Source organism: Lepidochelys kempii, chromosome 26 (assembly GCF_965140285.1).
Source record: "Lepidochelys kempii isolate rLepKem1 chromosome 26, rLepKem1.hap1, whole genome shotgun sequence".
Lineage (NCBI taxonomy): Eukaryota > Metazoa > Chordata > Testudines > Cheloniidae > Lepidochelys > Lepidochelys kempii.
Window position 1 is genome coordinate 3088363 of NC_136405.1, and position 21012 is coordinate 3109374.

General features: G+C 42.6%; 1 protein-coding gene across 1 annotated transcript in view; it reads right to left on the reverse strand.

The window, feature by feature from the left end:
* Window positions 1-687: 687 nt before the first annotated feature.
* KCNU1 (potassium calcium-activated channel subfamily U member 1) overlaps window positions 688-21012 on the reverse strand; it is an 81342-nt gene continuing 61017 nt past the window's right edge. The window contains exons 20-23 of the mRNA XM_078850631.1: window positions 8451-8581; window positions 3551-3745; window positions 2198-2292; window positions 688-862 (exon numbers count right to left, since the gene is read on the reverse strand). Of these exons, the coding sequence (XP_078706757.1) occupies window positions 688-862; window positions 2198-2292; window positions 3551-3745; window positions 8451-8581 (596 nt within the window). The remainder of the gene's footprint in view (window positions 863-2197; window positions 2293-3550; window positions 3746-8450; window positions 8582-21012) is intronic.

Here is a 21012-nt window from a genome sequence, read left to right on the forward strand (position 1 = left end):
CTGAATTCTTGCCAAGGCTCAGGTTCAATACCCCTTTATGCACCTATTCCCACACCCTCCTACTTCTGAGACCATATTTGATTACATCTTGACCTTTTGTCTATACTTGGGCATTTAGGCTATCTATTTTGGGTATTCCCACTATTGTCATAAGGATTTGCTCAGGTAGAAGGTTCTCTGTTCAATGACATTAAGGAAGTCTGGGCTAAATACAGCCTTTGCAGTCTAACAGTCTATCACAGGATACATATTGCTAAATCTTTTAACCCAAGGTTACTTACGTATGCTAACTTACAATAGGCCTAATGTGGCCTCATGCTAAGTACTGTGCCCCAGGTCTACTGCAAAACCAATTTGAAAATAATCCTTACATTTCTTTGGTTACTCCTACTTTGCATGAGAATTTGAGTTTCATTGGTGTTAATTTAGAAAGAGTTAAGATGCTTGCTAAGATATAAATGATTATTTACCTGATCATCTGAGTTAAGGTCATGGGTAAAAGGTTCACATGGATGCCTAACTTCTGTAGGCACTTTTGAAAATCCCAGCCTGTGTGGCTACACAGTTGCTCATGTCAGTGTTTAAGCATTTCAAATTGCCTGCTACATCCCTAGGAAAAAATGACCAAGAAAGCTCATTGTGGGGTCTTAGTAACCAATACATTCTTTTTTATTTCCACAGTCTCACTTAATTTTGCTTTATGGAGCTGTCCGTATGGCTCTGATGCCTCCTTGGTGAAAGATCCTCCTCACAAACTGACAGGTCACTAGTTGCTGTGGTGCTGAATGGGACAATGCAAAACACCATATCCGTAGGTAACATCTTGAAATCACTGGGGGGCCGAGCAATTGCATACCTGGAAAAGCACCAGAACATGAGAATCCAACAGCTCTGTGGGGTCCTTTGACCTTTGCTAAGTAATGCTCAGAATAGCTAGGGAATAGCATCTTTTTGCAATGTTTAACTGCACTTGAAAAATCCTTTTGAATAATTAGAACAGAGGTCAGCAACCTTCGGCACGCGGTCCACCAGGGTAATCCGCTGGCGGGCCATGAGACATTTTGTTTATGTTGACCATCCGCAGGCACAGCCTCCCGCAGCTCCCAGTGGCCATGGTTTGCCGTTCCTGGCCAATGGGAGCTGTGGGAAGAGGCAGCCAGCACGTCCCTGCAGCCCGCTGTTTCCCGCAGCTCCCATAGGCCAGGAACAGTGAACCGCAGCCACTGGGAGCTGCGGGGGGCCATGCCTGTGGACGGTCAACGTAAACAAAATGTCTCACGGCCCGCCAGCGGATTACCCTGATGGACCGCGTGCCGAAGATTACCAACCCCTGAATTAGAAGATGCATACTATACTGTACCATTCATAGGGCTTTCTTCTGCCTTCACTTATACCTAGGAATAAGATATAAATTTTTAATTGGGGTTAATTAATCACTGGAAGAGATTGCCAAGGGATGTGATAAATGCTTTATCCCTCGAAGAGTGGGTGTCTTTTTAAGAGAGCTGCTCTAGTTCAACCAACATTTTTGGCTCATTGCAGGAATCACTGGGTGGGATTCTCTGGCCTTGGTCATGCTGGAGATCAGATTAGATGATCATTGTGCTCTCTTCTGACTTTAAAATCTGTGGAATCTATGAATTTGGACAACCCCACTAACATCACACTCTGGCCTCTCGCTAAAGGCCAGTGTTCACATGTAAAGAATAATCAGATATTAAATAAGCATCGTTGTCTCTCATGCTAGCCTATAGTAGGCACCGTAACTGCCACAAAAGTAGATATATCTAAAGGTCTCTGTTCAGGGGATACCCAGAGCCATAACAAGGGTGTAAATCTTGACTCAGACTGGGGAAGGGACCAGGATTATGATATCATGGAGGCACAGCACTGGAACAGCTGGGGCTGCTCTAGTTTAAGATTTAGGTTAGCATCTGAGCTTCAAGTCAAGACTGAGGTGTCTTGTTAGAGCCATGTGAAGGCTTCATCTGCCCGCACTGCACATGTAATTAGCAAATCTTGACTCCTTTGTTTTCATGAGCACTCCAAAATTCATTGTATCTCCTTGCCCACCATCTAAAATAATTGCAGCATTATGATTATGATTGATTAAACAGAATTTTTTGGATCTTTCTTGCCCAGCTCAAACTGAAGTAAATATAAAACACAGTTTCAAATAAAATGCACTCCCCTATTCTTGTATGGATTGGGCTCTTCTGTCAGACGGTAGAGTCCAAAGCAAAGGATTCCAAACAAGTCTAATGCTTTGCAGTAAATGTCTCCAAAGGAATCCTGCAGAGAGAGAACAAAAAGTACTCTTAGCTGGAATGGTCATTCAGCCCTCTGGTGAGATCAGTCCATTAGCAGATTTATTATTATTTATTATTGGTATTTCAGTAGCACCGAGGAGCCCCAGTCATGGACCCCACAGTGCTTGATGCTGTAGAAGCACAGAATAAAAAAAGGACCCTGCCCTACAGAGTTTACAATCTAAGTAATATTAAGAAAGGATATCTGACACCCTAACCACAGATTCAGATCCAACTTAATGAACCTGAATTTTACATATGTCAGCTTAGTCTTATGTCTCCACTAGGGCATGTGCGCAAGGTTGTGTTTCACACTCAGCAGCCAGAGAAAAGACAAACCCTGATTCAGCAAAGCACATAAGCACATTCTTAACTTTAAGCACTTGCTTAAGTCCCATTGACTGAAGTGCTTTGCTGAATCAAGGCCTTCATTTGGAGAGTGGTTTTCAAAATGCTTAATAAGGATGAGCAATGCCTAGCCTTGAGAGTCACACTCACTTGCCTTGGTACATGATACATGCCAGGATTCCAACCCCCTTCCCATTGGTCCCTGTGGATTTGTATGAAAGAGACAATAATGACCACTGGAGAGATGACCGTGGACAGCAATCAGGGACAAAGGAAGCCAGGTATCTTTGGAAGAGAAAGAGACACATCTAGGCCAGGCCCTGGTCAGTAGTCACCAGCATTTTGGTAAGAGAACAAGAAGAGGATAAGTTGATAGAGGGTGATTCAGGTGATATTTTACTCTGAGGTTTGCAGCAGGCCAGAGTGTCAATATCATATTAGGACAGCCAATATCCCAGCTACACAAGTGAATCTTGGGATATTTTGTGCCTGGTCATATTCTTATGAAAGTTCCAAAATCTCTTGCTGTAAAATAAAGGAGGCTTCAGAATGGACAGGATATTGTTGAGACAGTCACCACTGGCTACTCGCAGATTGCATAGGTGGTGAGGCTGGATAAGGGAGGAGATATTTACTGACTGCACTTGGTAACCAACTCACTAATCAGTGCGAGGTCATGACATATTTACCCCATAAAACACTGAGATACAGGACATGCCATATACACAGGTTAGGCTGTTCACATGCTGCACTGAATAGCGATATGGGATCTGATTATACTCTCAACACTGGGTTTCCATTGACTTCAGGGGAGTTACTTCTAATTTACACCAGTGTGAGATCAGAACCAAGCTCATAAAGGGCAACGCTACCAAGATGGTACTATAACTTACCCGGGAATCCATTAACAGCCTCTTGGACAGAGGCATAAGCGCAAGTTTGCACCTAGCTCTGGGGGCCACGTATGCTGTGTTCATGAAACTGCCACACAGCACATTCTTCTCTGCCAGCTGTTCCTCCAGTTCAGGGCTTGTCCCACCCGTCACCAGAGTCTGGAGCAGAGCCAAGACGTGGTGGTCACGGTAGGTCTGGAAAGGAAGGTCACAGCAGACACAGAAACCTCCGGTTTATATCAGGCTGACAAAAATGATCACCCTATCACTTTAAGATGGAAATTACCTATCCGTCACCTCTAGTACAGCAATCCCTGCTGGTGCAGGATTATTCTCCACAGTGTGTGCTCCAGTGTTTTGACTAGACCTGGTCAGAAAATGGGACTTCTTCCCCCCCCCCCCCCCCCCGCAATTAGATTAAAATGAAAAAGAATTCCTGTCCTGAATCAGGACGAAACGTGAAAAAAATCTCAACAATCTTAATGAACCAGAAATCTGGGAGAGGTGTGTGTGAAACTAAATTGGGTCAACAGAAACATTTCGTTTTGATTTTGAGCTTCTTATTTTCTTAAATGCTTTTTACAATAACTTATCCTAAATTTCTAAACAAAAAGTTGTTTGGAGTCAAAAAATGGAACTCTTCACTGAGAAAATGTCAAAAAAGGGGACATTCTGGCAATTTTGAAACTTCTATTTTCAAAAGTTTTTCAAAACAGGAAATTCATTGAAACCAACCCTTTCCTGAGAAAAGTTTTTGTTTTGATGAATCTGTATTTTCCAATGCAAAAATATTTCGTTGACAAATTTCCATCTGTCTCTGATTACAGTCTAAATAGACCAAGTCAGACAAGGGGTGAAAGGGGAAACAGAGGCAGCAATTAGTGAAAAGGCTTGCTCAAGGTCACACAGACGTCAGTGATAGGGATGGAAAGAAAGCTCAGGTCTTCTGATTCTAGCACCCTAATTCTGTGGCTATATTTTTTTAAAGTTATGCAGGGCGCTTTAGCTTCATGGGCCCTCTGTTTTGGAAGAAGACTGGTGAAGACAGAACTAACACACTGAGCTTTCAAAATATCCCCCCAGACTGACAAAACAGAATACTCATTAAGTGTACAGCCCAAACTCTGCAGGACACAGTGGGCCTAATCCTCTATTGTCCTGCACTTTGTGAATTCATTTATACCAATAATAGTCGGCAAAAAATGCTAGCAACTCAGAAAGATACTTTCTGAAACACACTCTTAACAATGTAAGTAACTCTACAAGGAGAATCCGTGCCAGCCGTTTAAGCTAGATAAGGAGGCTCTCTGGAGAAACTGTAAAGCACATCCTGAAACATTACAAGACAGAAGTAGGGGGAAAAAGACAACTGAGCTTTTGCAAACCTGAAAAAAAAGTGTGTGGTTCAAATTCAAATTTGGGGCAAAAAAAAAAAAGCATTTTTCTTATGTTTATTTGAACCGATTTCCTCTGTCCATAATCTCAATGCATCGAATAATTTAATTTCTACTCTTTCTCAAAAACTGATTTCCCACATGTAGCAATCTTATGGAATCTGTCAGCTGCATTCTCAGGAGGAAAAACTAAACAAGCTGTGGAGAAGGAATGGTGTTACTAAATCAGAGCTAAACTCAAATCCGCTTAATAACATGTGAACACATTGTTGGGCAAAAGGCTATAATGCTGTTAGAGTAATTATCAGCCTTTTAAAGTAAGGAGCTGTAGTCTGGGGTTATTCTGAAGTGATACTGCTCCAGAGGAATCTGCATTTTACATATTTAACTGAAGAGCGCTGAGCTATTTAACATATCGTTGCTGTACTTTTTGACATCAAAAGAATTGTATTTCCATACTTGGGTGAATTAATAGGATTTGCATGTCACCCTCATTCTGTACTTTCTTTGCTTAGCTATACTGTAGAAGTTTGAAAGGGGCAAAACAAGTAAAGAGATGTGTAAGAGTATATGCACACAGGCAAGTTTCAGTATGCTTAAAATGGATCTCCAAGCTCACTGTAAAGGAGCCAAGTTCTTGTGATGAAAGGGGGAGACCCTACTGACTTCTCCATCTGTTATTTGGTTACAGCCTGAAGAGCATGGATGCCCTTGGAATGCCACTGCATACGACAGGACAGGCTGTGAACCCTCTTCTCACATTATTGAGCAGTTACCCAGTTAGTCCCATCAACTCCATATTGGCTGCTGAGCATGATGGAAAATCCAGACCAATTGTAAGTGCTGAGCATTTGCAAACCTGGCCCTGCATGAGTTGCCCCCCATCATACAGGAAACCTACGGCAGAGTTATTAATTGAACTCTTTTCAGTGCCTTAACCACAAAACCATCCTCTCTCTCTTCTTGCACTATATAGCTCCTTTCTGTCCTGCTAGCCATCAAGTATCAGGTTAGCGCGAGAGCCATTTCTACTTCCGACTTCTGAGGGGGTTATGCTTCACTTGATGGAATCTACTGTCATTGCTTTTCCTCCACTCTGGCCTCTCTAGCACCGTCCTTTCCCGTTACAGAAAAACAACAAACTGGCTCTCAGGCAGCTCAAAACCCCAGGAACTTTCAGCAGATCTTCACAATGATGGGAAAGCGGAGATGATATTTAACAGCTGAATGCTTTCCTCTATTCTTTATTCTCATTCGCTTGCTTTGCTTTTCCCAACCCTCTGCCTGACTAAACAATATCATGTCTCTTTTCCTTCTTCCCTACATTTAATGACCAGCTGAATCTGACCAAAGACATTCTCCTGCTGAAAAATTAGACCTAAGAGTTGATCATTCCTGGACTGACTTGGGATCTGAAGCCTGAGTGAAATTTTATCCTTTAAGATAGGTCATGCTAGATCTCAAGTTACTTTTACACTTGACACCAGCGATCCTTAATTACAGTCAGGCTGACTGACATATCAGTGACTAGCAGCCATGTAATACTTTCCCTAACACTGGAGTCTTCTCAGGAAAGCATAACTGGACTTGACACTCTTCTTTTTTTTTTTGGACTGCTTATCCCTTCAAGAGGTTTGTGGTGTATTTATTCAATTTCTTTAAAACTGCCGCCCAAGCAGTATCTTGTTACACCTGAATCCAAGGCAAGTCACGTGTAACTTGACTGCAGCACCAAAGGTCATGGAGGATGGGAGGTGGCACAGTTAAGAAAGAAGGGCAGCCAGTTTGGGAGATGCAGGCTTATTATGAATTGAGCTGCTGTCTTCCTGACAAAATATTGGCTTAACTGCCCCACACTTTCCCTCATCCGCGTCACTACCATCAGTATCACTCACTTGTGTCAGTGATCTGACATGAATATGTTATGGGGGTGGGGAACTGTCATGTTCTCTTTGCTCTCCTTACATTTTCAATCCCATCTACCATGTTAAACACACTCTTAAAGATATAAATGTTATACAGAGCCAGTGCCAAAAAATTTTGCAGATTCAAACCTTTCCCTCTTTTGCAAGGGTCCTAATCTGATGGGGCTTGCAGACATCTGGACCACATCGGGTTTATGATTGTGGCAACATGTGTAGAATTAGTTGTACACCTAAATCTCTTTGTAGAAAACATACTACTCCCATTGACTTCGCTTTGCAATCCAGCCCAATTGAATTTCCATGCTGATGCCAGACAGACATCCCTGGAGAATGAAGTGTTTTGTTTATCCCCACATCAGTTATAGCAGGGTAGTGGTCGTGCAAATGTCCCTCCACACTTCAGCTCACCAATGCACCTCAAGCCGGACCTGGAGGTACCTTCTCCCACTCCCTCTGTCCCTCCCTCCCATGGATGAGCAAGAAGTTTGAGTCTTCATGGGCCATTCAGTTATTGGCACTACTATTGTGATTTCCAACACAGGGTCCAATTGGTGTCAAAGGTAATGATGGTTTGAACGAATACATTTCCCTTTAGAGGAACAGCTTGCTCCTGATCTAAATCATGCTAAAAAACAGTCAGACTCATCCTAAATATCTTTTACAGCAAGTAAGGATTCTTTAAAAAAAAAAATCTGTAATGAAAACACTATAAAATAACTCCAGCTAACTTATTTATACAGTGTAGAGAAGCGGTTCTCAAACTGTGGATCGGGACAACCTGTTTTAATGGGGCCGCTAAGGCTGGCATTAGCTTTGCTGGTGCCTGGGGCCAAAGCAAAGCTCGAGCACCACTTCCCAGGGCAGAAGTCGAAGTCTGAGGGCTTCAGCCCTGGATGGCAGGGATCAGATTACAGGCCCCCGCCTGGGGCTAAAGCCCTTGGGATTTGGATTTGGCCCTCCCCACCTGGGGTGATGGGGCTCAGGTTTTGGGCCTGCCCGCCCCCACCCAGGGTAGTGGGGCTCAGGTGGGCTCAGGCTTCGGTCCCTCCTCCTGGGGTCGTGTAGTAATTTTTGTTGTCAGCAGGGGGTTGCAGTGCAATAACGTCTGAGAACCCCTGGCACAGAGAATGAGAGAGCTGACAATGGTGTGCACTGAATGAGATGTCTCTTGGAACTGATGGTTCTCCGGATTCGCATAACCCTGTGGAACTCACTGCCACAAGATATCATTGAGGCCAAAAGCAGGATTCAAAAAAGGAGTAAACATTTCTCTGGATAACAGGAATATCTAGAGCTATAAAATTTAAAGGATTAAAAATATACAAGAGTTTTGGAAGAGCTATAAACTCTCCTACATTAGGGAATAAGCCAACCTCTAACTAACCCCATCATTGCCTACTGCAGGGTTTCTTGCACCTTGTTCTCAAGCAGGTGATATTGGCTGCTTTTTTTGGAGACAGGATGGGAGATTTAGTGGATTTATCCCAAATGGAAATTGTTATATTGCTTGATCGGTTGTCCCTGTCCTAGCGAATGGTTGTTTATGAGGCCACCAGTTACAGGAGTCAGTGATGTACTTACAGTAGACAAGAGAGAATCCAAAAAGCTATCTGAGAAGATACCACCAGTGGAGCTGAGATACAGCTCTTGTTCTGGGATCTGAGAGTCACTGCTAATGTGGTGATCAATGAACTGGACATTCGATGTAGTGTCTGTAAAATCAATCAATCAATCAAAGAAGGAACACTAAAGATCTTAAAAACACTGTAGTTACCATACAGGATGAGAACAGAACAATGATTCATTAGCCTAGCCCATTATCCTGTCTCCTGCACTAGCCAGAACCTACTGCTTTAGAGGAAGAAGGGGAAAAAAGCGTTTAATGTACCTGACCAGTTGTGCACTGGGACAAAAGCTTATCACACCAAGAACCCAGACCTTAGTGACATGGGGTAAAAGTTTTCAAAGCACCCAAATGACTTAGGAATAAAGCCACATTTTCAAAAATGACTTATGACTTAGGTTTCTTAGGAAGTCACTTTTTGAAAATGGGACTTCCCAAGTCACTTTTCGAAAATGGGACTTTGGCTTCTCAGTCACTTAAATGTTTTGGAAACTTTTACCCATAATGCCTCAGCATCCTGTAGCAGTGAGTTCCACTGCTTAATTATACAATCATAAAAAAGAAAAAAAATTGCTGTTTAAATTTGCTTAGTTAATTTTTTGGAACCCCCTCCCCCCGCCTCACACACCAATTCTTAAGTTATGGGATATCAGGCAGTCTCTCAGTCTTGCCCACATTTAAGAGCCAACATATAGTTCTTGAAGAAATCCTCATAATAAAAAATGGCATTGCTTTAACTTTCTTTTCTGTTTTTAATAGACTGTGTAAATCGTCCAGGCAGAAGGCACCTGCTGTGCTGCTGAATGTACTAGGTATATGCTCGTATTCGAGCTATGCCAGTGAGAATGTTGATGAATGACAGCAACACAGCTGGAGTGGGACAGAATGAGCAACGGAATTAAGACCAAGAACCCATTTTTTCCATTAAAAATAAAACCTTAACAAGTAACCTTTCTGTGATTACTGATTAATGTATTTTGTGCCCTGCAAAGCTAGGAGGCATTTGAACAGATGCTTAAAGAAGGTGACTAAAATTGGCCAGTTTCACATTGCTGTTGAAAGACTTCTGATACCCGGTCACACTGGCATTATCATTTAGCAGTGTATTCTGTACACAAAAATTTAACCAACCTACATTTTGGGGGTCAGACCTTCAACGGGTATAAATCAGTATTGCTCCATTGATCGGCCCTTAAGAATCTGGGTATAAAAACCATGGACATACTAGCACAGATTGAAATAACCTGTTTTGTTTTTTTCCCATTCTTTCCTGTTTAGGGGGGGGTTGTTATTGTTTCTAAGTTATTTGTTTCACTTATTGGCCGCTTGTGCCAGGGGTATCTAGCAGCCGTAACTCCAGAGGAATGTCCATTCACCCTGCGTTCGAGGGAGTAGCCAAGCAAAGTTTGTTGCATTGGAAATCCGAACCCTGCCAGCCAGTTCCCTGGGCTAAACGAAAGCCCACTGCGCCCAGTGAGACATTCTATTGACTTCAATGGGCTTTAGATCAGCCTGATGGGAGGTGGCTGGTTTGGCTAATTCCCTTCCTTGAATACTCCTCCTCATGTCCCCATAAGTAAGGGGAAAGCAGCAGCCTATCAGAGTATAAGGGCAGTAACACAACTCTCCAGATGTGGGAATAATGCTCCAACAGCTATATCCATGTCTATTTCCTTCATGGGCACTCAGGATCTATGCTGGCACTGAAAAGTCCGTGTTTCGGTCTATCATGCCTCATGGCTCAGCAAGTGCCAGGAGATGGCATGGCCTCAGGGGCCACAGTAAGCTTTGTACTTCACTGGGATATCATCATGATCTCACAGTAATTACAGCAGAGGCCAGCCAAGCTTGGCAATGCTGATTCAATTGAGATATCATATTGCAGATGAGAATCCAGAGGAAACAGCTTGGCTGCTTTTAATACAATGGGTCTGAGTTCCTGGAGAGCTCTTTTTAATGTAGAAATTGGGTCTGCTGATGCCTTCTTATGCTTCTGTGGGAGCTGGGAGTCTGTAATAGGTTTCCTTTGGTAGGTGGCAATTGAGGAGCTCGTAGGAATTTACTATTTACCAGTTATATTGTGGCAGCTCCTAGAGGCCATCATGGTCAGGACTCCACTGTGCTAAGTGTTGTACAAACATATAGCAAAGGCCAATCCTTGCCCAGAAGAGATGGCAATCTAAAAGACACAGGATGAAATCCTATCCCCATGGAGATGAACATCAAAACTTCCACTGACTTCAGTTGGCCCAGGATTTCACCCAAAGATACTAAGGATCTAAGATATTAAGGTGCTAAGATGATACTTTTGGCAGGTTTTGAGCAGTGTGTGACTGGTATTCAGAAGATGCCTTTGGTAGATGGCAACATTGGTAATGGATGTCTTATTGCTGACATTGGTATGTAGTACCCAGCAGTGACCAGAGGTTAGCCACAGACCTGATCCAGCAAAGCACGTATGCATATGGCTAACTTTAAGCATGCAAGTAATTCCTCCATTGGCTTGGAAGGTAGGCACAGACATAAGTGCTTCACTGGCCAGGGAGCTATATGAGGGACTTTTTGCAAGACAGCTGTTTTTGTGCTTTCAAGTCTTAAACTCTTGAGGGCATTTGCCTTCATACCTTACCCCTGAGTCTGCAAACAGATTCCCATTTCTGTTCTAGGCCACAGTGGGGGCAGGGAAGCATGTGCGAAGGGACTGGCCCAAATTCATTACTTTGTCAAAGATCTAACATGACTAAAATGCAAAGCCATGTCAATTGATTTCAGGTGTTTTCCCCTCCACTGCCACATGGAATCCAGGAGGGAATTGCGCACTTGGTCCATTGCCTGTCTCAAGCCATCAGCTTGACGGCACATTCTCTCCTCAGTGGGGCTGGATCGTAACAGCTGGCTCAAAACATTCTGAGATGCTGGGAGGCAAGAGAAATAAAAGCACAGACCACAGCACAAGTGAATATCAAAGCATGACTATGGGAAATTCAAGTGTCAGAGTGGCCCATAGGTCTGAGATGCTGGTAGGACAGGTGTTATTTGATTATTATTTCTATTGCAATATTGGCTAGAAATCCCAGTCATGGATGGTACCCTATGGTGCTAGGTGCTGTACAAAAAGATGGTCAATGCCCCAAAGAGCTTACAATCTAAGTGAGGCATCATGTCCTAAACCTAAGCTTTGTAATCCCTTCCAAACTATCAGTACCAAGACATGTGACAGAACACTAATGAAATCAGGCTGGAACCCTCAGAGAACAACCTTCTTTCATGATTTCTGCTGCTTCCTGGCACCTATGGGAAATTAAGCTGTGATAAGGCAGCATCAGGACCATAGGGTACGATCAGTCAGTAAAATGTTGTTTTGAGGTTGTAAATAAGGATGGTCTTGTGGCTAAGGCACTGGATTGGGACTCAGAAGAGCTGGGGGCAATTTCTGGTTCTGCCCCAGATCCCCTATATGACCTTGAGCAAGTCATGAGATCTCTCTATACCTCAAGTCTCCTTCTGTACATAACAGAAGAACAGCCATACTGGGCCAGACCAATGGTCCATCTAGCTCAATATCCTATCTTCCAACAGTGTCTAATGCCAGATATTTCAAAGGAAATGAACAGAACTGGGAAATTATCAAGAGATCCATCCCGTCATCCAGTCCCAGCATCTGGCAGTCAGAGGCTTAGGGACATCCAGATCATGGGGTTGCATCCCTGACCATCTTGGCTCATAGCCATTGATGAAGCTATCCTCCGGGAACTTAACTAATTCTTTTTTGAATGAAGTTATACTTTTGGCCTTCACAACATCCCCTGGCAATGAGTTCCACAGGGTGACTCTGCATTGTACTTCCTTTTGTTACCTGGTGCCTATTAATTTCATTGGTGACCCTTGGTTTGTGTGTTATTTGAAGGGTTAAATAGCGCTTCCTTATTCACGTTCTCCATACCACTCATGATTTTATAGACCTCTATCATATCTCCCCTTAGTGTCTCTTTTCCAAGCTGAACAGTCCCAGTCTTCTTAATCTCTCCTATATGGAAGCTTAATCATTTTTGTTGCCTTTCTCTGTACCTTTTCCAATTCTAATGTATCTTTTTTGAGATGGGACGACCAGAACTGCACGCAGATTCCAGGTGTGGAGGTGCCATAGATTTATATAGTGGCATTATGATATTTCCTGCCTTATTATCTCTCTCTTTCCTAATGGCTCCCAACATTCTGTTCGCTTTTTTGACTGCCACTGCATATCCATCATTTTGTATGTATAGTTGGGATTATGTTTTCCAAGGTGCATCACTTTGCATTTATCAACACTGAATTCCACCTGCCATTTTGTTGCCCAGTCACCCAGTTTTGTGAGATCCCTTTGTAACTCTTCACAGTCAGCTTTGGATTTAACTAATTTGAGTAATTTGTATCATCTGCAAACTTCTAGAGATACCACTATTTAGGCCTCTCCATTCTGAAAACCGACCATTTATTCCTGCCTTGTGTTTCCAGTCTTTCAACCAGTTACTGATCCATGAGAGGACTTTCCCTCTTATCCCATGACTCCTGACTTTGCTTAAGAGCCTTTGATGAGGGACTTTGTGATAGGCTTTCTGAAAGTCCAAGTACACTATATCCACTGGATCACCCTTATCCACTTGTCTGTTGAGCTCATCAAAGAATTCTAATTTTGTTGACCCCATCAAAGAATTCTAATAGATCGGTGAGGCATGAGTTCCCTTTATAAAAGCCATGTTGACTCTTCCCCAACAAATTGTGTTCATCCATGTGTCTGATAATTCTGTTCTTTATTATAGTTTCAACCAATTTGCCTGGAACTGAAGTTAGGGTTATTGGCCTGTAATTGCCAGGATCACCTCTGGAGCCATTTTTAAAAGTGGTGTCACACTAGCTATCCTCCAGTCATCTGGTACAAAAGCTGATTTAACTGATAGGTTACATACCACAGTTAGCAGTTCTACAATTTCATATTTTCAGAACTCTTGAGTGAATGCCATCTGGCCCTGATGACTGATTATTGTTTAATTTACCAATTTGTTCCAAAATCTCCTCTATAGACACCTCAATCTGGGACAGTTCCTCAGATTTGTCACCTAAAAGAAATGGCTCAGGTGAGGGAATCTTCCTCACATCCTCTGCAGTGAAGACTGATGCAAAGAATTCATTTACTCATTTATTCATTCATTTACCTCTGTAAGATGAGGTAGTCATACATCCCTACATCATGGGGTGTTGCGAGGGTAAATTCATTAAGGGACGTGAGCTGTTCATATACTATAGGGATGGAGACCTACATGGGTAGAATGTACAGCCACTGGACCTTGGGCAGCTTTGGTGAAAATGAGGTTTCTGTGGAGAGCTACATTTTTCTTTCTCTCCAACTGGTGCAGTTTCAATTAGCTCAGCCAAATAGAATCTCCCAGTAGAAATGTGATTATTTTTCTAATGTGTCTCTGGAGTCTCCATTAACAGTTACTCCAAGTGTAATGACTACCCAGCCACAAGCTCCATCACCACAACTTTTCAGTAATTTGCAAACTGGATACAATTAACTTAGGCTTGAAGAGAGACTGGGAGTGGATGGGTCATTACACAAAGTAAAACTATTTCCCCTTGTTTATTTCCCCCACCCCCCACTGTTCCTCAGACGTTCTTGTCAACTGTTGGAAATGGCGCACCTTGATTATCACTACAAAAAGTCGTCATCCCCCCCGCCCCCGCTCTCCTTCTGGTAATAGCTCACCTTAAGTGATCACTCTCGTTACAGTGTGTATGGTAACACCCATTGTTTCATGTTCTCTATGTATATAAATCTCCCCACTGTATTTTCCACTGAATGCATCTGATGAAGTGAGCTGTAGCTCATGAAAGCTTATGCTCAAATAAATTTGTTAGTCTCTAAGGTGCCACAAGTACTCCTTTTCTTTTGTGAATACAGACTAACACAGCTGCTACTCTGAAACTTTTCAGTACTGTTACTTCCTGCCCCAGCTGGAACTGGAAAGCACAGAAAATCATGGAAATAGGAGAAACAATAAAATAAATAAATAAATGAATGAATAAAATAACATTGTCAAACCTCAGACAAACAAGTAAACCTCCTATTCAAACCACCTCAGCCATTCCTACCGCCACCTCAGGGCATCGAGCTTTGAAAGAGTTACCATAAGCTGTGCTGTGATGATCCTGAGAGATGGTTACATATGGACAAGAAGGAAGGGCAGATCATTGGTTCTGGCTCAGTTATGAATGGAGGGTGATTCTGGAATTGACAGAACTGTCACTGAGTTGTTCAGTGCACATGGCACTTCTAAGGATCATGCCAAACAAAACAGTGGCTGATGGAGTCAGGGTCCAGTCAGAACGCCTAGCGACACACTATGCTAATTTGATGAGTACTGCTTTGTGTCAGCACTCTAAATGGAACTAAACATCCGCATCCCTGGAGACTAGCAGCCCAGCCATACCACTCTGGTGTCACACTGCCTGCTATGTTACTAGTAATCAGTTAATCATTGCACATGTTTCTAATTAATGGATTTAGTATGTAATCACCAGGGGATGAAGATGAAACAGCCAAGAGTAGCATGAAAAAGCATTGTGGGTTGTCTCTGTTATAAATGAAATCCAGAGTGGCTGAACAATATGGGATGTGAAGGACAGACGTATTCACTGGATCTGATACTAAAATGCGTTGAGCTCTTGAGCTGTCTCCAGACTAATATGGACTCATCACAGTAATGTCTGAATTGCTCACCATCACTCTGAATGATCTTCACAGCACACCCTTGTGAGGCAGGTGGTACTTAGATTGCATGCTCTTTGGTACAGGGATTGTCTTTCTGGAGAGTGGGCTGACGCCTCTAGATGACAACGTAGTACAAATGAGATGAAAGAGGGAAGTGGTACTAGCCCTAAGTTTACAGACTGGGAACTGAGGCACAGAGAGATTTAGGGACTTGCCCAGATCCCAGAGGGAGTCTGCAGCAGAACCAGGTACTGAACCCGGATCTCCTGATGTGTAGTCAGTTGCATAGCCGTAAGGGTATCCTTTCTCTCCTAAACAGACTCACTACACACTGGGGATTTTATAACACTGTTATAGGTTTTTTCCCCCTGACTCCTTCAAAGCCACCAAATTAACATTTAAGTCAACCCTTTTAATGCTCCTTGGACATGCAGTGCTTGTTGTTTTCTGTCTGTGAATTTTAAAGGGGGCAGGGGGTAAATAAATAATGCAGTACGCTTATCGCTTCTGTGAAATTTGTTCCCAAAGAATAACTTACTCAGCTCTGTGATGATGGGGATCCTTTTATAACTTGGCTCTGATTCATTCTCCAGTGTTCTCACTCTGCCAACTGCCTCTGCAGAAACAATCAACAACAACATGGGGAGAGAAGAGAGAGGTAAAGGCAGAAAGACAATGGTTCAGAGACTGACACATACAGAAAGGCACTTACCTGAGCCTAAAAAATGTCATTGTCATGTAAAAATCCCAAAGCACTTCCTATAAATAGAAAGTTTCTTGCCTTGGTTTGCTTTTCCATGCTGCATTTTATTCACTCAGAGTTTCAAAGGATTAAGAAAGAAAAGCTCTCCTGGGAGCCGCTTATTGACATCATAACTAAAATATAATTACTCTCTGTGGAGCAGCGGGGCTGGTAATAGTGTTGTTAGGCACAAAGCCCCTAGTAAGCCAATTTGCACTCCAAGGGTGTTTTTTTTTTTCCCTTGAAGAAGGCTATAAAGAAATGGGATAGGACATGTGCAGCAAAAGTGAAGGGGAAAGCAAAATGGCCTGCATTTTGGAACTCAAGACATAAGCCAGTGGTTTAAGAGAGACATGTGAAGGCCTCCTGGAAAACATTAGTCCTGATTCTCCCCTTACTTTGTGGGTGCCTTCAAGGAGTTATTTCTGATTTACATCAGTGGGAAAACCAGACTCATTTTATTTAAAGACAGTTTTCAGAGACTGTGTTAGATTGTCTGCTTTCCCCATCTCTTGTTTGGATAGGATTTGATTCGGTCTCTCTTACTTATGTTCTATCAATCAACATCTAAGTACTTATATTAGTGCCCATCACTGTAATATCTGAGTAGGTGACTATTAATTGGACTAATCATTGAGTAAGGCATTATTCAAAGTAAAGATGGCAGAATCCAAACTGCACTAGGGACTCTGACTAAAAGCAGGGTCTCATCTCAGTCAGAGACAGGATATTGGATAGTGGATCGTCTCTCTTACAAATCCTATAGAAAGTGGCTGAACAAACAGGGATAACAGAAGTATTATCTGAGTCTGGAAGTAAAATTCATTGAACCTTCTCTCTGTCTAGACACTAATATGGTCCTAGATGGGTCACTGGTCTAATCTATTCTGACAATTACTAAATTCAGGTGACACAAATGCCCAAAAACATTTGAAATGTGGGGCACAGAAGCAGCACAAAAAGCACCTCCTGGGCATGCACTGGCATTTCTGAACATCGGCTGGTGACATCAGCTAAATGCCTGAAAATGAATTATTGCCCTTTTTCTACCTTTCCACGTATTATAGTAGCTGATTTGAATGTATGTCAGATCATTGCCTGGATGCATTTTCCTTATGTCAATATTTTTGCTACCAAACAGTACACAGCACTGTACCTGAAATCTTACAAACTGGCAGCGTGCTATTACAAAAGATTACTTAATTGTAGATTACTACTGTACATTTGAATTTCAATAGCATATTAAGTTGTCAGACTTAATTACTGTTATATATTTAGATTATGCCACAGATTATTTAGTTCAGTACCTAGGTTTGCCAACCTGTTCACTTAGTGACATGACAGGGTGATCATTACAGCATTACTGGAAAACCTAAAAGTTTCCATGGGAAAGACTAGGAGTCCTTGGCATTCAAAATGACCCTAACAAATGGTCATTCCTGTGGGTGTAAGTAATGTTGACCTCCAGGGGGGTCTGGCTCACTAAGATCTCTTCAGTTGCATACCCCGGAGACAGGTAATGTGTGGAAGAGATGTGCTGGGCTCGGGTAGAGCTCTCTGAAATGTTTATGATGAAATCCAAAACCACAAGACACAACCACAGAAACCTCCAGACTCGGTTCATATAGCTACAATGTTCACTTAACTTCTGAGGAACCTAGGACTTCTGCCTCAAAATCATGACAAATGTCCAACTTTTGCAAGGTTGCAGATGTGAAATGGGGTGGTTTTATTTACAGCTGCAAAGTTTAGGATGATGGAGAATCAGGATCAGTAAGGTGGCTGGATGTCCAGCCAAGTAATTGAATGGTCCATCAGCAACTGATAAATATTGCACAGAAAAGTCCAGCTTTTAACCATCTTTTTTAAAACTAGGTTTGCTGCTTCATAACATACATAAACAGGTATTTTAAATTGGTCCCTTCTGTACTTGCTAGTTCCTCAGATTATTATGATGTTAAAGAATGATCTTCATAATCTATGCTCTCTCCTCCTATTTCCCAAACCAATAGTTACTGTCAGCCAATGCTTTTCTACTCTTGGTCTCCAAGATCAATCTGGGTCATACCAGCAGCAGGTCTTCATCAGTCATTCATTCTCTGGTATGAACTCCACACCCCCTAAAAAAGGAATCCTGCATTCATGGATGTGCTGCAATCCCACTTATTTCAGATGGACTAATTTGGACTATTTATTGGACATCTTCTACATGTCTCCTCCCTGACCCCAATTCTGTGAACAGTTAGGCTCTGTCTACATTGGGTTTTTTTTTTTTAAATTTTGTCTTGCAACTGTAAAGCTATGCCAGTGAAACCCCCGGTGTGGATGTGCTGCACTGGTATAGAACGGAGCTTGTACACGCTAGTGCAATTTATCCCAGTGAGTTCCCATAGTGGGTTGCAACAGTAGAAGCCCTAATTTGCTTCTACCGGGGAACAGGTGTACATTCATATTTTCAAAGCTTAAGATGAAAATAGAACTATAGGTGTCTCTCCTGTGCTGTGGGCACCTACTCCACATATTAAAAATCGCTGAATAAGAAAATGGCTGCCTATAAATACATCCGCTCCTTCCTCCAAAGCCTTATAAAAGGGAAAAAAAGGAGACTATCTGCATTCTCAAACTTAAACATGTGTCTGAGTGTTTGCAAGATCAGGGATCTTTTGAGACAGAGCCCCTCCATGAATGGTTTTGCCAGCCTCATACCAGCTGAGTTTGGCAAAATGTTTGGACATCCTCTATCTCTGTGGGCTCTTTTCTCCCCCACCCCTTTCTAGTTCTTTTACTTGGCTTACATCAAGTAAACAAGCTCATCTCTTTCCCCCTTTGCCCCCACCAAAATGGAAACAGAGAATAGAAAACCCTCTTCCTTATTTATATTTGGATCATCAGCTGACCTCATCAGGTTCCTTAGTTGCTAGCATTATTCAACTGTTTCACCTGGAAGTATTCCCCTCAGTTAATGCCACCTGAGTAGTGGCCCTGTTTCAGCACCACACACAGTGACCCTGCTGTAATAATGCTAGTAGAGAAAGGAAAGATCAACACTAATTTGCACTTGAGGCCAGATTTTCAAAGGTATTTAGGTATCTAAATATGCAAATAGGCACCTACTGGGAAATTCAAAAGTGGCTAAGCAAGTTAGCCATGTAGGGTAGGATCCATGAAGGGACTTAGGCATTGCAATGCTGAATGTCATAACACCTAACTTTTAAGTGCCTAGAAAATCACAGGAACAACACTGTGATCCATAAAGCCAAGTTAGGCATCTAGAGTCCCTACTAACAATGCACAGGGAAAGAGAGGTGCCTCAGAATGTGATCCACAAAAGCCAGCATGCGAGGCAGGGAGCCCCCCAAGCTAACTGATGGGAGCGGGTGTGTACCAAGCCCCGCTCCTCCCACAGACCAGCCTATAGTATAGTGGTTAGGGACCCACCTGGAAGGTGGGAGAGGACCCATTCCCCTACTCCAATCACTTGTTATTTATCCACAATGGAACAGCTTCAGCAGGAGACATTGAAGGAGCCCCACATCAGAATATCCCATAGCTCAGTGATTAGACCCAGCTCCTGTGTGGTGGGACATGCTGTATTCAAATCCTTTCTCTCTGCTGACAGACGGGGGAATTAAACCTGGGTCTCACACATGAGTTAAAAGTTATAAAGTGGGTGCCATTACCTCCTCCTCCAGCTGGCTTTTGAATGGGACCCAATCCTGTAGATCTGCTCAGAGGCAGCCTACCAGATTGTGCCCTGCACATGACTTAGGCAGCTGAATGCCTATCTTCTCCCAGGTCTGGAGTCACTCCGAGGCTTAGGTGGGAGATAAGTGGCACGGCCCAGAGAATAGAGCAGCAGTGAGTGCATTCCAGGGTCTAAAGCTTAGGCACTTAGGGAATTTTTACAGAGGAAAGCTAGGCACCCTGAGTGAATTTAGGTGCCTACAAAGTTAGGTGGCAGCCAAGCAGGAGATTTGGTGCCACACCTGGGGATTTAGATACCTAACTTGTAGGTACCTTAGCTACTCATGCATTGCACCCCTACTTCCGCTGAAATCAATGGGAGTTGGACACCTAACCTGCTTAGCAGGTGTTTAAAGTGCTAGTAGGCACCTTTCTGGGCCTTAGACCCCTTGAAAATTTGGGCCCTTAGACCCTTCTGACAGCCTAAAGGCAGCTTTCGAGTACAGGACTGTCTGATCTAGCAAGGCTGGGAATTTTTGTTTTTATATGTGAGGTTATTAAAAAGAAATAGTCATTCAAAAAAAATAACATATTTTTATGGTATCTCCTGCCTTTAACCACTGATGCTTTTACTGACCACGATTTTGGTTTCTAGAAGTGGTGTTTAGAGGTGGACTAATACAAAATAATTACGAGGAAAAAGTGAAGCTAGTGGTTATAGCAGTGGGAGCTGGGACACCTGGGTACTACTCCAACCTCTCCCCACCTTAGTTCATAACCTGCTGGCTAACCATATAACCTCTCTGTGACTTGATTTAGCCATTCGCAAATGGGGTGTAATAATAATTTACTTCTTCCTAGGGGTGAATGTCTATAAGACGGTTTTGAGATCTTCATATGAAAAGCCCCATAGGAGTGTAAAATGTGGCCTCAATCTTTTGTTGGATCAGCAGAGACTTCCTATAGGTGGACCCAGCTGCAGGATCTGGGCCTATAATTACAAATAATTACAGCAGCAAAGCAGAAAGTGGGTTGGCTATTTTAACAACACATCTAATGAACCTAGAAAGAGGAAAGAGCTAATTTATACTCAGAAGGTGAATCACTAAACAGATTTAATGGCTGGCTCAGGGAAAAGGGGTTTTATTTATTGATGATAATTTCCTTTAAGTGAATACTACTTTTCTGTCCCCAGAAAACAGTGTAAATCTGAGAAATGGCCTTAACTGAGTAGCCAAGGATTTATGAAATTGGGATTGTAGTTACTTTAGGGTTCCAGAACTCACTAAAAAGTGAGTTAGGAGAGAGGCACTTTATAAATACCTGAGTGAAAAACCTA